At 42.1% G+C, this 17,615-nt stretch overlaps 1 protein-coding gene across 10 annotated transcripts in view; it reads left to right on the forward strand.

Moving 5' to 3' along the window:
* Positions 1-10,053, forward strand: part of LOC136715666 (calcium/calmodulin-dependent protein kinase type II subunit gamma) — a 97,905-nt gene extending 87,852 nt beyond the window's left edge. For 6 of the 10 annotated variants that reach the window (XM_066693010.1, XM_066693014.1, XM_066693012.1 and 3 more), the window contains 4 exons: positions 5,116-5,191; positions 5,436-5,530; positions 5,631-5,879; positions 6,257-10,053. In XM_066693010.1, coding sequence (XP_066549107.1) covers positions 5,116-5,191; positions 5,436-5,530; positions 5,631-5,863 — 404 coding nt within the window. In that variant the 3' untranslated portion in view covers positions 5,864-5,879; positions 6,257-10,053. Of the gene's footprint in view, positions 1-2,391; positions 2,512-5,115; positions 5,192-5,435; positions 5,531-5,630; positions 5,880-6,256 lie in introns of all 10 variants that reach the window. The other 4 variants (XM_066693009.1, XM_066693007.1, XM_066693011.1 and 1 more) reach the window with 1 other exon arrangement.
* The last annotated feature ends 7,562 nt before the right edge of the window (positions 10,054-17,615 follow it).

Consider the following 17,615-nt stretch of genomic DNA (forward strand, 5'->3'; position numbering starts at 1 on the left):
CTTCTTTTCTGTAATCCTGATCACCTCCAGAATTCCTAAGAAGCATTTGCTCATTACCTCAGGGAAGTCTGTGTTATTCTATGGCTTTTCTGCTAGATCTACCCTACACCCCCGCCCCACCCCAGCTGCCTTTTCCACTTGAGTCCCTCCTTCCCACATGCAGTCCAAACTCTTGGGATCCTCTTCTCCTTGCATCCCCTGGGTTCTTTCTGGATTTCTTAAGACCGTCACCATGTATTTATGTCCCTAATCTGCTTCCTCCTTTCTGACTGACTAATGGTGATGCCATCCACCACAGTCTAAAGCAATCTTGGTTAACGCCTGCTAACAGGACAGGGTCATTTGCTGTAACCGTTTTTGTGTGTATTTTTGATTTTATTTATGATAAAAGTCAAATAGGATATGTTCATATCAGTTGATTCCCTTTGTGTTTAAATGACAATGTCTGTTTGATGACAAGAACCACAACTGAGGATGTAATCTTCTCAAGTGTAGGCTTTGCTACAAACGTTTATAGCGTTACTGCAGTGCATTATGGGCCAGATTTTCCAAAGTGGGAAAGGCATTTACAGATGAGTAAGGGCAGTGGGAGCCCCCATAAATTGTCTTAATGTGAAAAAGGGGCAAAATGTAAGAAATGGTATGAAAACAACTAGACTTCCTCATGGGTATATATTTTACCAGCTTTGAAGAGTCAAGCCATGTACATCAGCCAATTCTGAGCTCAAAAGGAGTTTCCAAGTCACACTGCGTAATGAAACTGGCAGCGCCTGCTCTCACAGACTTGTGGATGTTGACAAACACCGGACCAGACTTCTCCCCAGGGGTGAATAGTGCTGGCACTGAAGTTGTGACTGCATCATGCACTCTGACCAGTTGTGGAGTTGGGTACTGCTCCAAGCCCAATACAAACAGTCATATCAAAATCCATTAATTTGTGCTAATATTTGTGCTGTCAGTCTTAGAATGTTAATGTATTTATCTGTATCTATTTGTTTATATCTAGAAACCTATAGAAATACTGTTTTATTAGGACCTATAGAAGATATAAGGAAAAAATCCCTTTATTACTGTGTTTCATTACTTTTTTATTTTAAGCTCTATATATTGGTCTGAAGCCTTATCCGTCAGGACAGGGTAGACTAAAATTAAAATCTACAGACAAATCTAGAGCTTTTACTCCCAGCTTTTCAACACAGGTTTGGGGATGTGGGAGAATGGTCAGGAACGATTGAAAGACAGAGAACACTGTTGATGCTCCTGTGTAGAGAATGTTTTTGTTTAATTAATTAATTAATAGTGAGTGGGGTTAGGGAGTTGTGTTAAACTTCTTTAAGTAGGGAGTTATTTAACTGCATGGTGGGGGGGACTCAAGTTGTTTTGAACCTACTCATTTCCACTCATGCTTTCAGTAGTCGGCTGCTTTGAGCTGTTATCGAAAGTGCCTGCTGTGCCACTTGCGTGTGTCCTGTTTTAAGATGCCACTTCCTTCCTGTGAATTACACCGGGGTCTGAACGCCGTACCAGTGACAGGAATAGAAACTCCTAATGCACTGCAGCTTCAGATCTTTCGTTTTTTTGTTTTTCTTTCTTTCTCGAATATTAGCAGGCCGGGGTATGAAACCCAGCGCCACACACTGAACATGTCGTTCTGTTGAGTAAACGTGGACAGTCAGACGTGCGGAGTTTGCACAAAAAGACATTGAAGTACTTTTGCTATAGACCAGCGTCAGTGCTATAGTTTTCACCAACATGTTTTTAAGTCTTATTCATCATTTACCAGCTAATATCTAATAACTGCATGAACTGCCAGACCAGGGGCAGTAGCAAAAGACTGTAGGTGATTTTGAAGAAGCTTTTCTGTCTTTAGAGCGCTGTGCTTGCCAATTGCTTTTCCTTACCATCAGGGATTGGCCTGCTTTGTGCTTGTCTTTCCTCTCCTTCCTGTTCTTAACTTCGTGCTCCGTTATCTCCTGCTACCTCCTGGCTTACCACGTGTTGCCCATGCAGAACCACTTTTTCCCAGGGGGGTGCTTTGTTTTCTGTTTATTCTCCATTGCTGTCAGTCTTCTGGGGGCTATCTGTGTCATTCAGCCTAACACTGCAAATTTAATGTCTTCTACCTCAGATCTCTGTATGGGATGCTGGGGAACATTTGTGTGTTTGTGTGTTGCTTTTTAATCAATAATTTTTCTCTCTCTCTCTCCACATCAGCACTTTTTCTGTTCTGTTTTCTGTTCTTGTTATCTGATGCCTTTTTTTGTTTTCTCACCCTTTGTGTTCCTCGTGCCTGCCCTGGTTTGCCCATCCCTGTGTCCCGCGTGTGTGTTTTTGGTTTTCTTGTTCGTTTGTTTCTCCACCGTTATGTTTATTTTGTGTTGTGTCTTTCAGCTGGGCCGTTGCATGACATAAAACGCATTGCTTGGAACAGTTCAGGACAGGCCTGTGATTTAGAGCATGCCCACTCCATAGGCTCCAGCGGGCCCCTAGGTGGCAGCACCTCCCAGCAGTGTAAGTGCAGGGCCTGAAGTGCTTTAGTCTATAGCCTCGAGGTGTTTCACGGGTATTGCCCCAGCCAATCAAAGGATCGATCACACCTCCAAAACCATCACACTAAATACGGTCATGTGACATTTAGTTCTCGTATGACGTATGACTCAGAATTGTCTGGTAGTTATTGGAAAACTACCCAAGCAAGACAGAAAGTTGGAAAGGATCTGCAAGACCAGGATCTTATAGATTGCTGGGAATCCGATGGCTGATGTTTTCCTCACCGGTGCTTGACTGGTTTTCACTTTCCAGCCCCACAACATTAGACCGCATTTTGTCACTGATTCCTAAGTGACCCCACTATTTAGTTTCCTCTGCTCAGTTTGCTGACTGCGTATTTTAGGACATATTTTATAGCGTTTACATGTTTGTGCAGTAAGTAAGACTCATGCAAGTCCTGGGTCCTGAAGGGATAATCTCAAAGAAGAAGAATGCAAGAAACATTTGCAGTTGCTTACTTGCACACTCGCATACTTTTGAGATGGCTGATTGGTTTTCTATGTGTAGTCAAGAACAGGGTAGTCCCCTCTGCTGAAGAAGTAGAGAGAAAAAATCCTACAGGGCCAGATTTCTCAACGTATCCTCCTTTCTTTGCGACGGCTGGATGCCTGGGTTGGATCCCCAAAAAAATCAGTGTTGAACTTGCGTATCACAATGCGCTGAAGACACTCACTGTGGAACATGTCTCTCAGTAACCAACAGATGGACGTCAAAAGCTTACACTGCAGTAGACAGCCTAACATTGACCAGTGCTCAGACTCTAAACACTAGCTATCAAAAATTACATGTTAATCTGTATCAAATCCATTCAAGGAACTAGAATCTTTACAGTTTTGCTTTAGGCTGTGTTCTGTGTACTTTCCCTCTAAATAGGGAACAAGGAAATGAACCAAAGGCTTGTAATTTCAATGGAATTGTACCAGTTTGCCAAAAAAAGGACAAACATAAGATTATAGCAAGAGCAATCAGTGTTCTTGCTCTAATTCAAGAGCGTGTGGCACCGCTGCCACTCCAAGCCCTGGATAAGGGCGTCTGCAAATAAATAAATAAATAATAATAATGTAACTTCCTATTTCATGTTGTGTGTTCAGCTGTTAGGCGTTGGCAGTAATGCACTGGTTCTGAACATTGGATCGCAATTCTGTCCCCACAGGTATTTACTGTAAGAAAGAATGCTGTTTGCAGACAATGCTAACACGTTTAAGGTCCATCTTTACCAGCTGGTTTCACTGGCAATGATCTGAGATTACTGTTAGTCCGGGGAAAGGGAGTCCCAGAGTTGTACGTCATAAAAGTGCATTTGAAGTGTAACAGCAGTATAATGTCACACAGTGGACAATGCCTTTAAGAGGGGTCTTCTGAAGCGTGCAGGTATTCGGTGTGGCACACAGACGGGTTGATTCTTGATGGGCAGTCTTCAGTAGGTGTAGGACCAGTTCTTGCTTGGTGGCTGCTTCATGGTTAGGCCATGCGCTTTTCACTTGCTCTTGAAGAATAATCGTCCTGTCTTCACATCTTCCTTGTGCCATAGTGTTGGGTTTTGGTTGCTCCCTAATGCATTAAGTGCAAGGCGTGTGTGTTTATAGTCTCTGACAGGAGCGTGCCTTCATTTTGAGCTTCAGCTATAGAAAATCAACTGCTCTTATAAACAGGCTTTTAAACTGCACTCCTTCACACACCATCTGAAAGGACAGTAACTTCACTGATTTTATTCATTCGTTCAACAGGTGTCCTAACATATTGGGGAGCTTCTCTTCTGCTGAATTTTGTTTCCGCTGAGCTCTAAATGACCTAATTGAACCCTGTATTCAACTCCTAATATGCCTAGCGGCAGCCATTGCATTATTTTACACAGTTTTCTAGTTACATTTCTAGTAAAATATTGTGTTGATACCGTAACATATTGTGGACAGGTTTGCTATCTCACCACCAGAGGGTGCCAGAGACTGCCTGTTAATGTAGCCAGCACTGGTCTTTAATAGGGACCTTGAACACCTTTTTACTGAAGTAGGTTTTCTAGTTGATGTAGTGTTAATGTACGTTGCATTGCTCTATCTGTCCTCAGTTCTCAACTCGGTTGCCCCAGGAGTTACTGTACCCTGTAAGTCTGGAGCATAAAATGGTGCTCACAACCAGCAGGGTAAAGAGGGAACATCAATTGCATTCTGCAGCCAATGGCTCAAGAGCTTATTGCCCTGTGCCTATATGGGTGATTCCACTGTATCCATCACTAGTGACTGCTCCTTTGTTTGCCTCACATCTTGAGGCTGGGGAACCTAGAGCAGCTTGTGTCTAAAGTCTTTGTGGGGCAGTCCTTCTCTAAAGTGGTTATGGTCTACTCTTCTCTCATTTCTGTAGCCCCGGAGCAAGTTACCCCACTGTGCCAGACGGACAGGTGATCCAAAGGGCTGAGGTCAGGCCTCTCCCTCTGGATTCCCAATGCAGTTGTTTCCACTGTGATCTGACCACCTCTGGCACTCGGATAAGCTAAGGTTGTAAGCACACTGCAGGTGTGCATGAGGGTCACTGAAGTCTCGCTCTCTCCCTCTCTCACTGTGTGTGTAGCTCGCAAGCAGGAGATCATCAAGATTACCGAGCAGCTCATCGAAGCCATTAACAATGGGGATTTTGAAGCTTACACGTGAGTACCACATAGCAGCAGGCGTTTCCATACACTCTTCCAACCCATCTTCACTAGGGGACACCTATGAATCAACCCCTTGTAATAGACATGTTGCCCTGTTTGAATTGCCCTGTTGGGGAATCTAGACTATCCCAGTGACTATCCCTATTGGGAGACGGTCACGTTAATAAGGCCAGCGCTCGGTGTGTGTAGTGTACTGGAGTATGGAAGCAGGGTGTGACTTGGCTTCTCTCTCCCCCAGGAGAATCTGCGACCCTGGGCTGACCTCCTTCGAACCTGAGGCCCTGGGAAATCTGGTGGAGGGAATGGACTTCCACAAGTTCTACTTTGAGAACTGTGAGTGCCGTTCTGGAGACCCTAAGAGAGACAGAGTGTATATCTGTGTGTGTGTGTGTGTGTACCGCCAGTCTGAACAGGTGTTTCTCATTCCCTGCAGTGTTGAGTAAGAACAGCAAGCCGGTCCACACCACCATCCTGAACCCCCACGTGCACCTGATCGGCGAGGACGCGGCCTGCATCGCCTACATCCGCCTGACGCAGTACATCGACAGCCAGGGCCGGCCGCGCAGCTCCCAGTCCGAGGAGACCCGTGTGTGGCACCGCCGCGACTCCAAGTGGCTCAACGTGCATTTCCACTGCTCAGGGGCCCCCGCCGCGCCGCTACAGTGAACATTTGTGGGCACAGGTAAGAATGCCAGCTCAGACACTGAGCTGCGCTCGACTAAATGCATTGTTACCATGTCGATATAAACCAAGGAGGTGGAAAGTAGGTCAAATTGCTAACTTCGGTCAAACAATTGGAACAATATGAAGGTTGAGGAACAGTGCCAACGTGTTTAAAGCCCTCCAGGTGTGCCAGTCTCCTCGTGTATACAGTTTGTGATTAGGATATGTTTTAAACAACACTGATGGAGGTCTTGGGCCCAGCACTGCAGGACAGCAAAGGAAAAGCACCTTTGAAGTGATAAAGCTGTTTCTGCAGGGCTAGTAGACTAGTGCCCATGCATGTGCCCTCTGTGTAGGAGCTGCCCCCCCATACTGACCAACTCTCCTCCCCGGCAGCTCGCCTGGATTCTCAAGCTGATTGGAGCGTTTCTTCTCCGTGGTCGGATCAGCGCCGGGAGCCCGGCCGGACGAGACCTCTCGAAGTTTCAAACAACAATGACGACGACAACAACAAAAAACACAAACAAAAAAAACTAAAAAAAAACTAAAAAATAAAAAAATAAGTCAACAAGTCCAACCCTAGCTAGACGTTGGGAGGCGGCGGGGTGGCGGTCCTGTCCCTAGGATGGTGCATGCTTCTGACCCCACTCGGGGACGCTGTCTTCTTGTTGTTTTCCATGGATCCATCTTTTTTGCCCGTTTATGCTGTCCAGAAGGTGTTTAAACAATAACGTACATATATATATCTTACAATCGAAGGAAGAGTAACAATTTAACTAACTAACTAAAGGAGATGTATCAGAAACAAACTCATTTATATAAGGAAAGACAAAAGTTAAAAACGAAAACTAACAGGCAACAATAATAAAGATTGATATTTAGAAACGTGATTCAAAATCAAAATGGCACACACCATTACTGGCAGGTGCCTGAAGGTTTTTTTTGTTTGTTTGTTTGTTTTGGAAAACTTGTAACTTTAGATTTCAGTCGAGAGAACGGAGGGGGGAAATATCTTTTAAGAAGTAAACAAGTTACTTAATATCAAGATTTATATACAAAATGAAAAAACCCACCAAAGTGTAGACTTCTGGCATTTAAAGGAAATTGTTTTAGCGTTGGTTTTTTTCGCTGGGGCTTTTGGGAAGGAGCGGGAGGGGTGGAAACATTTTTAGTATTCTGTTGTGTTATTGTGGAACTCTTGATTTATATCTTTGAATGATGCTGTATTTGGAAAGTATTTTGTGTTTCAAGCGAATGATAAAAATGGGACTTTTTTTTTTTTTCCAATATATATATATATGTATATGTATAGGTATGTGTACGTCTGTGTATGTGTGTGTGTTTGTGTATGTATGTATGTACGTACATGCATACACGCACACTCACCCACATACACACACAAGGAGTGGACGTCAGTTTCACTTCTCTAGTACAGGAAAAAGGGCCTAGTGTGTCTCTCCCCCCTATCTATCTCGACTCCAGAGCCTTTGGGCTGCTTGCTCTGCTGAGATGAAGATCCCTCTGTTTAAAAGGCTCAACTTAACTGAAGCGTTTCCAGGCTTCTGTCAACTCCAGCCGACCACACAGCTGTGACACAGTGGCTGTCCGTAACTGCTCCTACATTTCCTACCGAAACCTGGAGGAGTGGTATTCGCTGTTGAGAATCTGCTATGGCTCTCGCAGACGGGGGAGCCTTCTGAGTCTTCTAGAAATGCAGTTTTCTAGGATGTGAGAAACACTATCGAGTGTCTTATTTTGTCTGGCCTCAACCCACCTTCCTCTCGGGCTCTCGTCTTCTCCAAAAGGGGACATTTTTTCTGCAGCCGCTCCTCAGTGTCTAGTCTAGAGGCCAGACATGGCTGACACGGTCACCAACACACGGCTCCAGCGTTGGGGTCCTCTAACCTCAAGGCCCACCATGCCTTTGGTTCATTGACCTCGTGCAACTCCCTCTCTGGGGCTCGCTGAGACCTACAGTGATGCCAGGGAGTGTGGCTTCCCATGCCAGCTCTTCGGTGGGGGCCAGGACACGAAAGCTCCCTTTTGAATCGTTTCGTCGTCGTCGTTTCTCTCACCAACATGGCGCATGTTCAGTCTGGCCCATCCACACATTGTGTAGACTGTGTTTTTGTTTTTGTTTTGGGGGGTTGATGTTTTTTTTTTTTTTTTACCATTTTATTTATTTTGTATTGTTTGCTGCATCTGCTTCCTTGGGCGTCCCAGGAAAACTCAGTGAAGGTTGGAGCTGGAGGAGATGCCGGCAGTGATCCACGTGGGTCATCGAGCAGCTTTTGAGCTTGCAGGAGCCCTCCTCCCGGTTTTGGTGGAGGGGGCTGTAGGGGCGAGATTATTGTAGGCGACTGGAAAGGGGAAACCCTGCTTGAAGGCCACGGCTATCCTGGGCAATTGAAGGGTCTGGTTCTTTTTCATTGCTTTTGTTCTTAATGTTATGAGTGTACTTCTTAGTATTACTGTTATTATTATTATGAACATGATGACTTTATTATTATGATTATTATTAAGGTTAAGATAATTTGAATTGTAAATAAAGTAGAAGAGTCAAGTGAACGACAGGGGTTGGAGCTCAGGTCCAGAGAATGGGCTGATTTTGTGTGGGGCTGGAGAGAGTGAGACATGCCCTCCTTCCACCCCTAACCGTCCCCCCAGCCCCCTCTCACCAGGGCTACACACAAACCCTTTAGCAGAGCATTGACCCCAAACCTACCTGAACCTACTTACTTAACACATGGACAGTAAACATTGTGACTGGCTCAAGCCATGTGCTTGACTGTTATTGTGCGGTTCCGCATTCGTTTTTTCGAGAGAACGCTCCCTCTGAGTGCCGGGAGCGCAGGAGAGCGGAGAGAACGGTGAGCGTGTTTGCACAATTTAAGGAGGAGACAAAAAGGATATATATATATAAAAATATATATATTATCGATTTTTAAAAAAAGGCGCACTCCCTTTAAACATATCCCTATGTCGATGGCAGCACCCATCCGTTGAAATAACTTGTGTTTTCACTGTGTTCAGTAGAAGTGTGTGCGAGGTATGACGTCTAGGGCTGAGCTGTGTGTTCAGGAGAAGATCAGGGCCACACGCCACGTGATGAGCTCCACAGCACGTGATTAAAGCAGGGCAGAGACCGGCGGAAAACAAACTTAAAAAAAAAAAAAAACTGTGTTGACGTACTTTACGGGATTAAACCGCTGCACCAAACCTATAAAAAAAAACATTCTGTAAAGGAGCTGAACTTCTGCCAAGCCTATCTTGCACATGCGTTCTCCACCATGCTATGTAACACACTGTTGAGTGATGTAAACATATCAGCACCATCACACTGTGTCACGTACACCATGATGCTATGTAATATACAATGTGATGTTCTGTTTTAAAGTAGTTTGACTTTGCTGTGCTGTGGGAACAGACATACCTTGCCTGGCCAAGCTAGATCATTGTGTGTGCACAGCCAAGGAACCTTTGTGGGAGATTACAATCCACATTGCAGTTTACTAACATACAAATAAATACATTTAAATATGATATGAATACAAAAAAAAAGAGAGAGACACTAATTGAGAAAAGAAGAGTACACCATTGATGGAACTTAACAGCTGGGTAGAAAACAGGAGCCTAGACAATTTATCAAAGCAAACAAATTGTTAATGAGGACCAGAAATCAATTGTTCAGGCCGCACGATTAAAAGGACAACTAAATATATATATGCAGTTTTACAAAAGGAGAGAAAAAAAATATATATGCATGTCTACTTTCTGGTAAATATTTTTCACTGTCTGTGTTTACTTGATAAAAAGTTTTAAAATCTATATATGTTAGTTGCATCTTTGAGGTTAATGAAAACTGCTCTGTCTCAGATATAAACAAGTGATGTATCACATGAACCGAAAAAAAGAAAAAAGAAAAAAAAACCTTGTAACAAAAGCCTTAGCTTGGTATGTTCCCATCCTTCTTAGTAAAATTGATTGCATTGTAACCGTATACTATGGGGCTACTTATGAATATACTCTGAGTTTTAAATTGGATGCTGGATTTTGCATGATCATATTATGAATAAACCATGAATTTAAAACTATCAAGTGTTTGTTTGAATGTTAGTAGGTCTTCATCATAGCTTTGTTATTCTTGAAACTTGATCTGAAAGTATTTAATAAAAATAACATTTGAACAGTGACTCTGCTTGTGTCCTCTTGATTCCGCTTACTTTGAAAGGAATGCGCGATGGTGATTGTTGGGATTGGGTATCAGTCATCTTTCGAATCGAGAATACTGCCTAAAGGGGGATGGGATGTTGTCGTTACCATCGGAATTCATGAACGCATTGTCAAAGAAAGCTGCCTATAGGCGCCTTTTTTCTGGAGAAAGTGACTTGCGTCCGATTCCAGAATGTTCTTCTCAGCAATTATGTCATTAGCTTTGAACCTCTGTGCAACTCAAATGTGCGACTTGTATTATTTCCCCCACAACACACACCGACAAATCCCCAGCTGCAGAATGAAAGGTGAGTAGAAGGATGCGTGAAACTAAACTGAGGATTGGTAATATGGACATAATGAATAATGCAAATGACTTGGTGACTATCAAGCAAAAGAATGCTTTCATACAAAATGTGAGAAGCTGTAAAGCATGGTATGGAAATGCTGTATGTATGTATGTATGTATGTACACTCACCTAAAGGATTATTAGGAACACCATACTAATACTGTGTTTGACCCCCTTTCGCCTTCAGAACTGCCTTAATTCTACGTGGCATTGATTCAACAAGGTGCTGAAAGCATTCTTTAGAAATGTTGGCCCATATTGATAGGATAGCATCTTGCAGTTGATGGAGATTTGTGGGATGCACATCCAGGGCACGAAGCTCCCGTTCCACCACATCCCAAAGATGCTCTATTGGGTTGAGATCTGGTGACTGTAGGGGCCAGTTTAGTACAGTGAACTCATTGTCATGTTCAAGAAACCAATTTGAAATGATTCGACCTTTGTGACATGGTGCATTATCCTGCTGGAAGTAGCCATCAGAGGATGGGTACATGGTGGTCATAAAGGGATGGACATGGTCAGAAACAATGCTCAGGTAGGCCGTGGCATTTAAACGATGCCCAACTGGCACTAAGGGGCCTAAAGTGTGCCAAGAAAACATCCCCCACACCATTACACCACCACCACCAGCCTGCACAGTGGTAACAAGGCATGATGGATCCATGTTCTCATTCTGTTTACGCCAAATTCTGACTCTACCATCTGAATGTCTCAACAGAAATCGAGACTCATCAGACCAGGCAACATTTTTCCAGTCTTCAACTGTCCAATTTTGGTGAGCTTGTGCAAATTGTAGCCTCTTTTTCCTATTTGTAGTGGAGATGAGTGGTACCCGGTGGGGTCTTCTGCTGTTGTAGCCCATCCGCCTCAAGGTTGTACGTGTTGTGGCTTCACAAATGCTTTGCTGCATACCTAGGTTGTAACGAGTGGTTATTTCAGTCAAAGTTGCTCTGCTATCAGCTTGAATCAGTCGGCCCATTCTCCTCTGACCTCTAGCATCAACAAGGCATTTTCGCCCACAGGACTGCCGCATACTGGATGTTTTTCCCTTTTCACACCATTCTTTGTAAACCCTAGAAATGGTTGTGCGTGAAAATCCCAGTAACTGAGCAGATTGTGAAATACTCAGACCGGCCCGTCTGGCACCAACAACCATGCCACGCTCAAAATTGCTTAAATCACCTTTCTTTCCCATTCAGACATTCAGTTTGGAGTTCAGGAGATTGTCTTGACCAGGACCACACCCCTAAATGCATTGAAGCAACTGCCATGTGATTGGTTGGTTAGATAATTGCATTAATGAGAAATTGAACAGGTGTTCCTAATAATCCTTTAGGTGAGTGTATAGCGGCTTTAGGAAGGATTCACCCCCTTGGACTTCTTCTCCTTTTTTTGTGTTACTACCTGACATTATGATGCATTTCAATAGGACATCAATCACACTTTGAGGGGGCAAGGGATTTTTTATTGTCAAGCAACAAGTTATGAAAAATATCTTGGTTAGAAAAGTATGAACCCCACTGAATCAATACTTGATGGAACCACTTTTGGCAGCAATTATAGATCTGAGTCTTTTGTCTATACCAGGTTTGTACAATACTCATCCATTCTTCTTGGTAAAATTGTTCAAGCTCTGTCAAGTCGGATGGGGAGCGCTGGTGGTGGACAGCAATCTTGGCACAGATTCTCAGATTAAAATCGGCGGTTGGCCATTCTAGGACATTGTCTTTCTTGTTTCTAAGCCACTGCAGATTGCTTTGGCTGTGTGTTTAGGGTCATTGTCCTGCTGATCTGTCCCAGTCTTACATCTTTTGCAGACTGAAGCAGGTTTTCCTCAGGGATTTACCTGTATTTAGTTCAATCCATTTTCCCTCTACCCTGACCAGCTTCCCTCTCCCTGCAGTGAAGTGAAATAGTGGGACTGATCTTCATCCCTTCTTAAAGCTGTGTTAAAAATATTCTGTAATACCTTTAAAAAACTGACACCTCCTGGATAGACTAGAAAGAAGCAAATCAGCTGGAAGCATAATTACAAATTTAAAAAGTAAAAAAGTAATGAAAGGGGATATTGAGACCGTCTCCCCCGCCCTGGATTAGAAGGTACAGGTTTTGTCTGTGTCTGCATTTTTGTGGTTAACCACTGCATAGTAAAACAGATTTGACAGCACCCTGGAAATAATTGATTATTAATAATGATTCAATCCAATGAGTAAGTAACAAACATTACATACACACACACACACACACACACATATATATATATATATATATATATATATATATATATATATATATATATATATATATATAGTATCTTACATGTGACTCAAACATCTTGCAAGCAATGATGGGAACAGAGGATTTCAGCATTTAATCAGTCACATTCTACATACATATATATGTATTTATGTGCTGAAATGGTTATCTGCTTGCAGCTTGTACTTCATTATTTTCATAAAGTTTACAGTTGTTTTTTTTTGTAATTTTTTCTTTAAATAACATCTTTATGATATGACTGACATGATTTCATTTTTATTTTAATATTCCAATTAGTATATAATTACAATTTCCTAACGCGCACATATACGACAGTTCGCAAGCGACCCCCCATTATTTGTATAGCAGAAATGTGTGTGTGTATAAATCGCATTGCTCCTCGCAGTGACCGGCGCATTTTGCGTCCTAATTGAGCTCCGAGGCGCAGCGGCTGCGCGTCTCTCCGCACACGTCTGCGCATGCCCTGCAGAGCGAGGTGTCCTGGCGCTGCGTTTTCTTCAGAAAAAAGGTAAGAGGTTTAATTAGTCAGTCGTTACATTTTTATTATTTATTATTATTTGTATTCTTGTGGCTTCATGAGTCGAATAATGGACCTTTACGACACCACACTTTAACTAGTTTTTTGGAGTTCATTTATGTTTAGTAGCTGTTACACATGTATGGTGGACTATAGGCTACTTACAAGTTAATAATATATACACAGATAATATATATGTTGAAATATATAAACGAATAAATACATTTTGAAATCAATAAATCAACAATAAATAAAAGTTGAAATTTGTTTATTCATTTATTTCAACATGTATTTATTTATTTATGTATTTCCCGTTTGTCGCGTTGCTATTTACATTTCTCTGCGTTTTTACATTTCTAAACGTCTTTATTTATTTGCACATTTCACTGTGATGAACCCCGTCTGTCAATCACAGCTAGTGGGCGGGATCAAGTGCGCTATTGGCCAATCCAATCCAATGGCTGTAGGGTGTTGAATGAGTTTGACTGCAGATTTAGTTAGAACAAAAGAGCCAACACACATATTGTCGTTTATTTATTTATTAGTCTCGCAGGTTTGGTAGGACTGATTAATATTACATCATGGAAAATACTACATAGATTATCCCAGCAAAGGGCTTGACTAAGAAATTGAGTCCCAGTAGGTAACTGCAGTTTTTCTGTCCAGTTCTTGGACTTGTGCCTGCATGAATGCATCACTCAAATTCAGTTTCCCCACAGCTCCTTATGCCAATCTCTGGTCCTGGTATTAGAAAAGTAATGTTAGCTCATCCCTTCATTGGAAGTGACTTGCCGGGGTGTATAGCAGACATTTGGAAACTGGGGATTTGTGGTGTTCCCTGCTGGCATAGAGGACGGGTCCCTGGGTGCCTGGGTCCCTGGGTCCCTGGGTCCGGCGCCTTCTGTGAAAGCCGCTCCTCAAACGCCCGACTACTTGCCCCCTGTTTGTGAATATCCATTATTTTCCATATTTACTGAGGGTGCACCAGTGCTGCCTTTTTGAGGGATTTTTAAGTGCCATGGGGGCAACATTTGTTTGGGGGGAAATCTTGAGGGATATCTTTTTTTTTAACCTGGGGGGATACAGATTGCAATTGGGGAAGTTTATATTCTGTATAATTCGGTTATTATACTCTTATACTCCCCTCGGTGTACAATTGGAGCGCGACTTTTCATCAGCACTTTTCATCACCAGCTCAGTTCATCAGCATTTTGCATATTCAGTTACAAATTACACACACTCTTGATTGAGGTCGAATATTCCTTAATGTCCTGCGATTCCAAAACAGACTTTTAGACCAGCAGTTAATGAATTAATGAAATAAATACATAGATAATATTTCGAATGATTTCATTTTTATTCATCTATGTATTTATTTCGTTGTTGTATATATGGGAACAACGAAATAAATAACTACATAGATGAATGTTAAAGTAAGAACATTGAAGTGTAATTCAAAAAGATGCCCAAAAGAGCAGTTTATTCACACAATAGAATACGTTGAATAAATAGGTCGGATGAAAGGAGCAGACACTGGTAACATTAAAACAGTTTAACACTAGAACCACCATAGCCGCGGTGCAGCTTTTGCAATTTAAAAGTAAAAATCTCTGCATATGTGATTTTCTCCCTCATATCCGTTCTTATATGTTAATAAATATTTGAATTAAATACATATAGTGCGTTTCAGCTGTAAACACCTCAAAATGAATACATTATAAATACTTTCCCCTCCAATCGACGGGCATGCGGTTTATCCGGTAAAGCCACTGAATATAATATATACAGTCTGGGTTTTGTAATAACATTATTCATTGTGAAAGAGTTATAATCCTGTTGATTCCTGAAACACGTGATTTTCATATTATTATTATTATTATTATTAGCAGATTTGCAGCTGATTGGAGTTCAGTGTGGATTCACTGCGGGCCGGGTGTCTGGATCAGTGTTTGATCATGAATGCGCATTGTCTTGTAGTGTAAGGCACTGGTGTTGAAAAGCGCGTTTTCTGCATTGAGACGGAGCCGTTCATTTCATATTTTGTCTATACTGTCTGCTTACATATGTGCATACCAATGTATACTCCAGTTTACAGTTTCATAGTATTGTTCTTCTCCTGCTCTATGCATATGCGCACATTTTGAGAAACAGTTGAACAGTCACAGCAAGTTCGTACTTTCCTTTTGAATTCAGTATTTTGTACTGGTGTCGGGCTGGCGACAGGTTTAATTCCCGCATAACTCACAACGCTGTTAGCTGGGTTGCTGGTGTGGCACTACAGCTCAGCACCTGTACAGGACTGAAGCAGCGGCAACACAGCCCATGTACACTGCCATTTCAGAGCGCTGCACGTTGTATAAAGTGCAAAGTAAAATATGTATTTCAAATTTCGATTAATACAAGTTTAATAAAACATGTATACACCTTTTAATGTTGTAAAATATAACGCGTCAATAACTAATACAGCCCTATTTTAAACACCCCCCTCCTCCCTGTCTCTCTCTTGAGACTAATTATTATTTAATACAACAACAACAACAAAAACGTATACTATAGAGTGACCACAAAGAACAAATATTCACCGGTGTACTTCACATTATGTATACATGCTGGTTCATATGGAAGTATTCCTCCCAATATGTATTACTGGAATATTACTGGAACCAACAGCTTGCATTAATCAATAAAAAGGGGAGACATTAAAGTGTTAAAAACATTAGAACTAAGGGGTGAGTGAAATTAGAGTTGAAAAACAGACCAAACCTTTTGGAATCGTAGGTCATTAAAGAATATTCGATCTAAATCAAAAGAAACATTGCGCCGGTGTAGTTCAAGTGCTGATGAATATCCAATTCGGTGATGGACTGACGCTGGTGATGAACTGTACACCATGATGAAGTGTGCGTGATGAAAAGATGTAGTCCCATCTCTAGTTATATAGATCAGGTGCTAAATGACATTCAGACAACCCCCCCATTTTCACCTGATTTTACTGTTGTCAAATTGTTAAAAAGTGTCTTATATGGAAACATTCAGCACAAACTGGAGATTCAGAAAATAACATACATAATTGTGTTTGCCCCACCAGAGTTAATACAGAAATTAAAAAAGGGAAGAAAACAAAAGCGCTTATAAGAAAAAAGTCGGAATAACTATATACAAGTAAAGAAGAATACTAAACAGGGAAACAGAATTCCAAACATCTGGCTTTTGAACATTGTCACTTTAGGCCTTACATAGACACAGGCCATTCTGTACAGTTGTTGCAGTAACTCATTCCAGCCACAAAGCTGTCATGGCTTTTTATTCTTGTACAAAATACACTGTCAATGGCTATTATAGTGCTGTAAACAGACTCAGCATCTATGATTTGTTATTGAAGGGTAAGGTGTGCTGTTTTAGTTTTTGTCTCTGATTCCATTTTTCTACTTTGTATTTGGTTTTCTTGCTGTATCGCGTCTTTCTGCTCTCTCTGTGAATTGCGTATATGGGCCTATCTGGTATCATTGGAAAGCTACAGCCCTGCCCTGTAAGAAATTGACAGATCTGCTGGCCAATGCGGGACAGGATTCGGGTAACAGGGCATGGAATGCGGCCCCCTCTCTCCTCAGAGAGGGGACGATTTGCAAAGGGCGGATCTAAAAGCCTTATGGGGCAGTGTTAGGTGGAGATATCTTTTATTTGAGCACATCACTGCAGTATCCTGTGTGGCTCACTCCATTGTGTGCTGGCCTGAAACCTAGCAGGACCTAACTTCTGTAATTCTGTGCAATGGAAATACCAGATCTTCAAACAACTATAAGTGAAGTCCTTTGTGGCTCACCATGCAGAGTGCTAGTCTCAAAGCTGGCAAGTATTGAGTTAAAATCCTGGTAGAGCACCTGAATTTAGGAAATCAATTGGTTGTCTTCTGTTTTAGTGGCAGAGGGAGCAGTGTGAGGTTGATATACCAGATCTTTGAGCAAGTAATAGGAGAAGCTTCCATGGCTCACTGTATGCAGTGCTTCCCTAGAAACCTGCAGGACCTGTGTTCATTTCCTGCTGTTTTAGTGCTGAAGTGGGCTGTGTGAGGTTGATATACCAAATCTCTGATAAAGTGAAACAGGAATCCTTGTGGCTCAATGCATGGAGTGCTTCTCTAGAAGCTAAGAGGACCTGGGTTCAAATCCTGGTGGAGGATCTGTCTTCTGAAAATCAGTTGCTTGTGTATTGTTTGTGGTGTGTTTTAGTGCCAGAGGTGGTAGTGTGAGCTTGATAGACCTGAACTTTGATCCTCTGAAAGGTGAGTCCTTTGTGGCTCACTGCATGGAGTGCTGGTGTAGATGCTGCAAGACTTGGGTTCAAATCCTGTTCTCTGAAAATCTGTTGATTATGTATTGTGTTTTGTGGGCAGTGCAAG

This window comes from Amia ocellicauda, chromosome 20 (genome assembly GCF_036373705.1).
Source record: "Amia ocellicauda isolate fAmiCal2 chromosome 20, fAmiCal2.hap1, whole genome shotgun sequence".
Classification (NCBI taxonomy): Eukaryota; Metazoa; Chordata; class Actinopteri; order Amiiformes; family Amiidae; genus Amia; species Amia ocellicauda.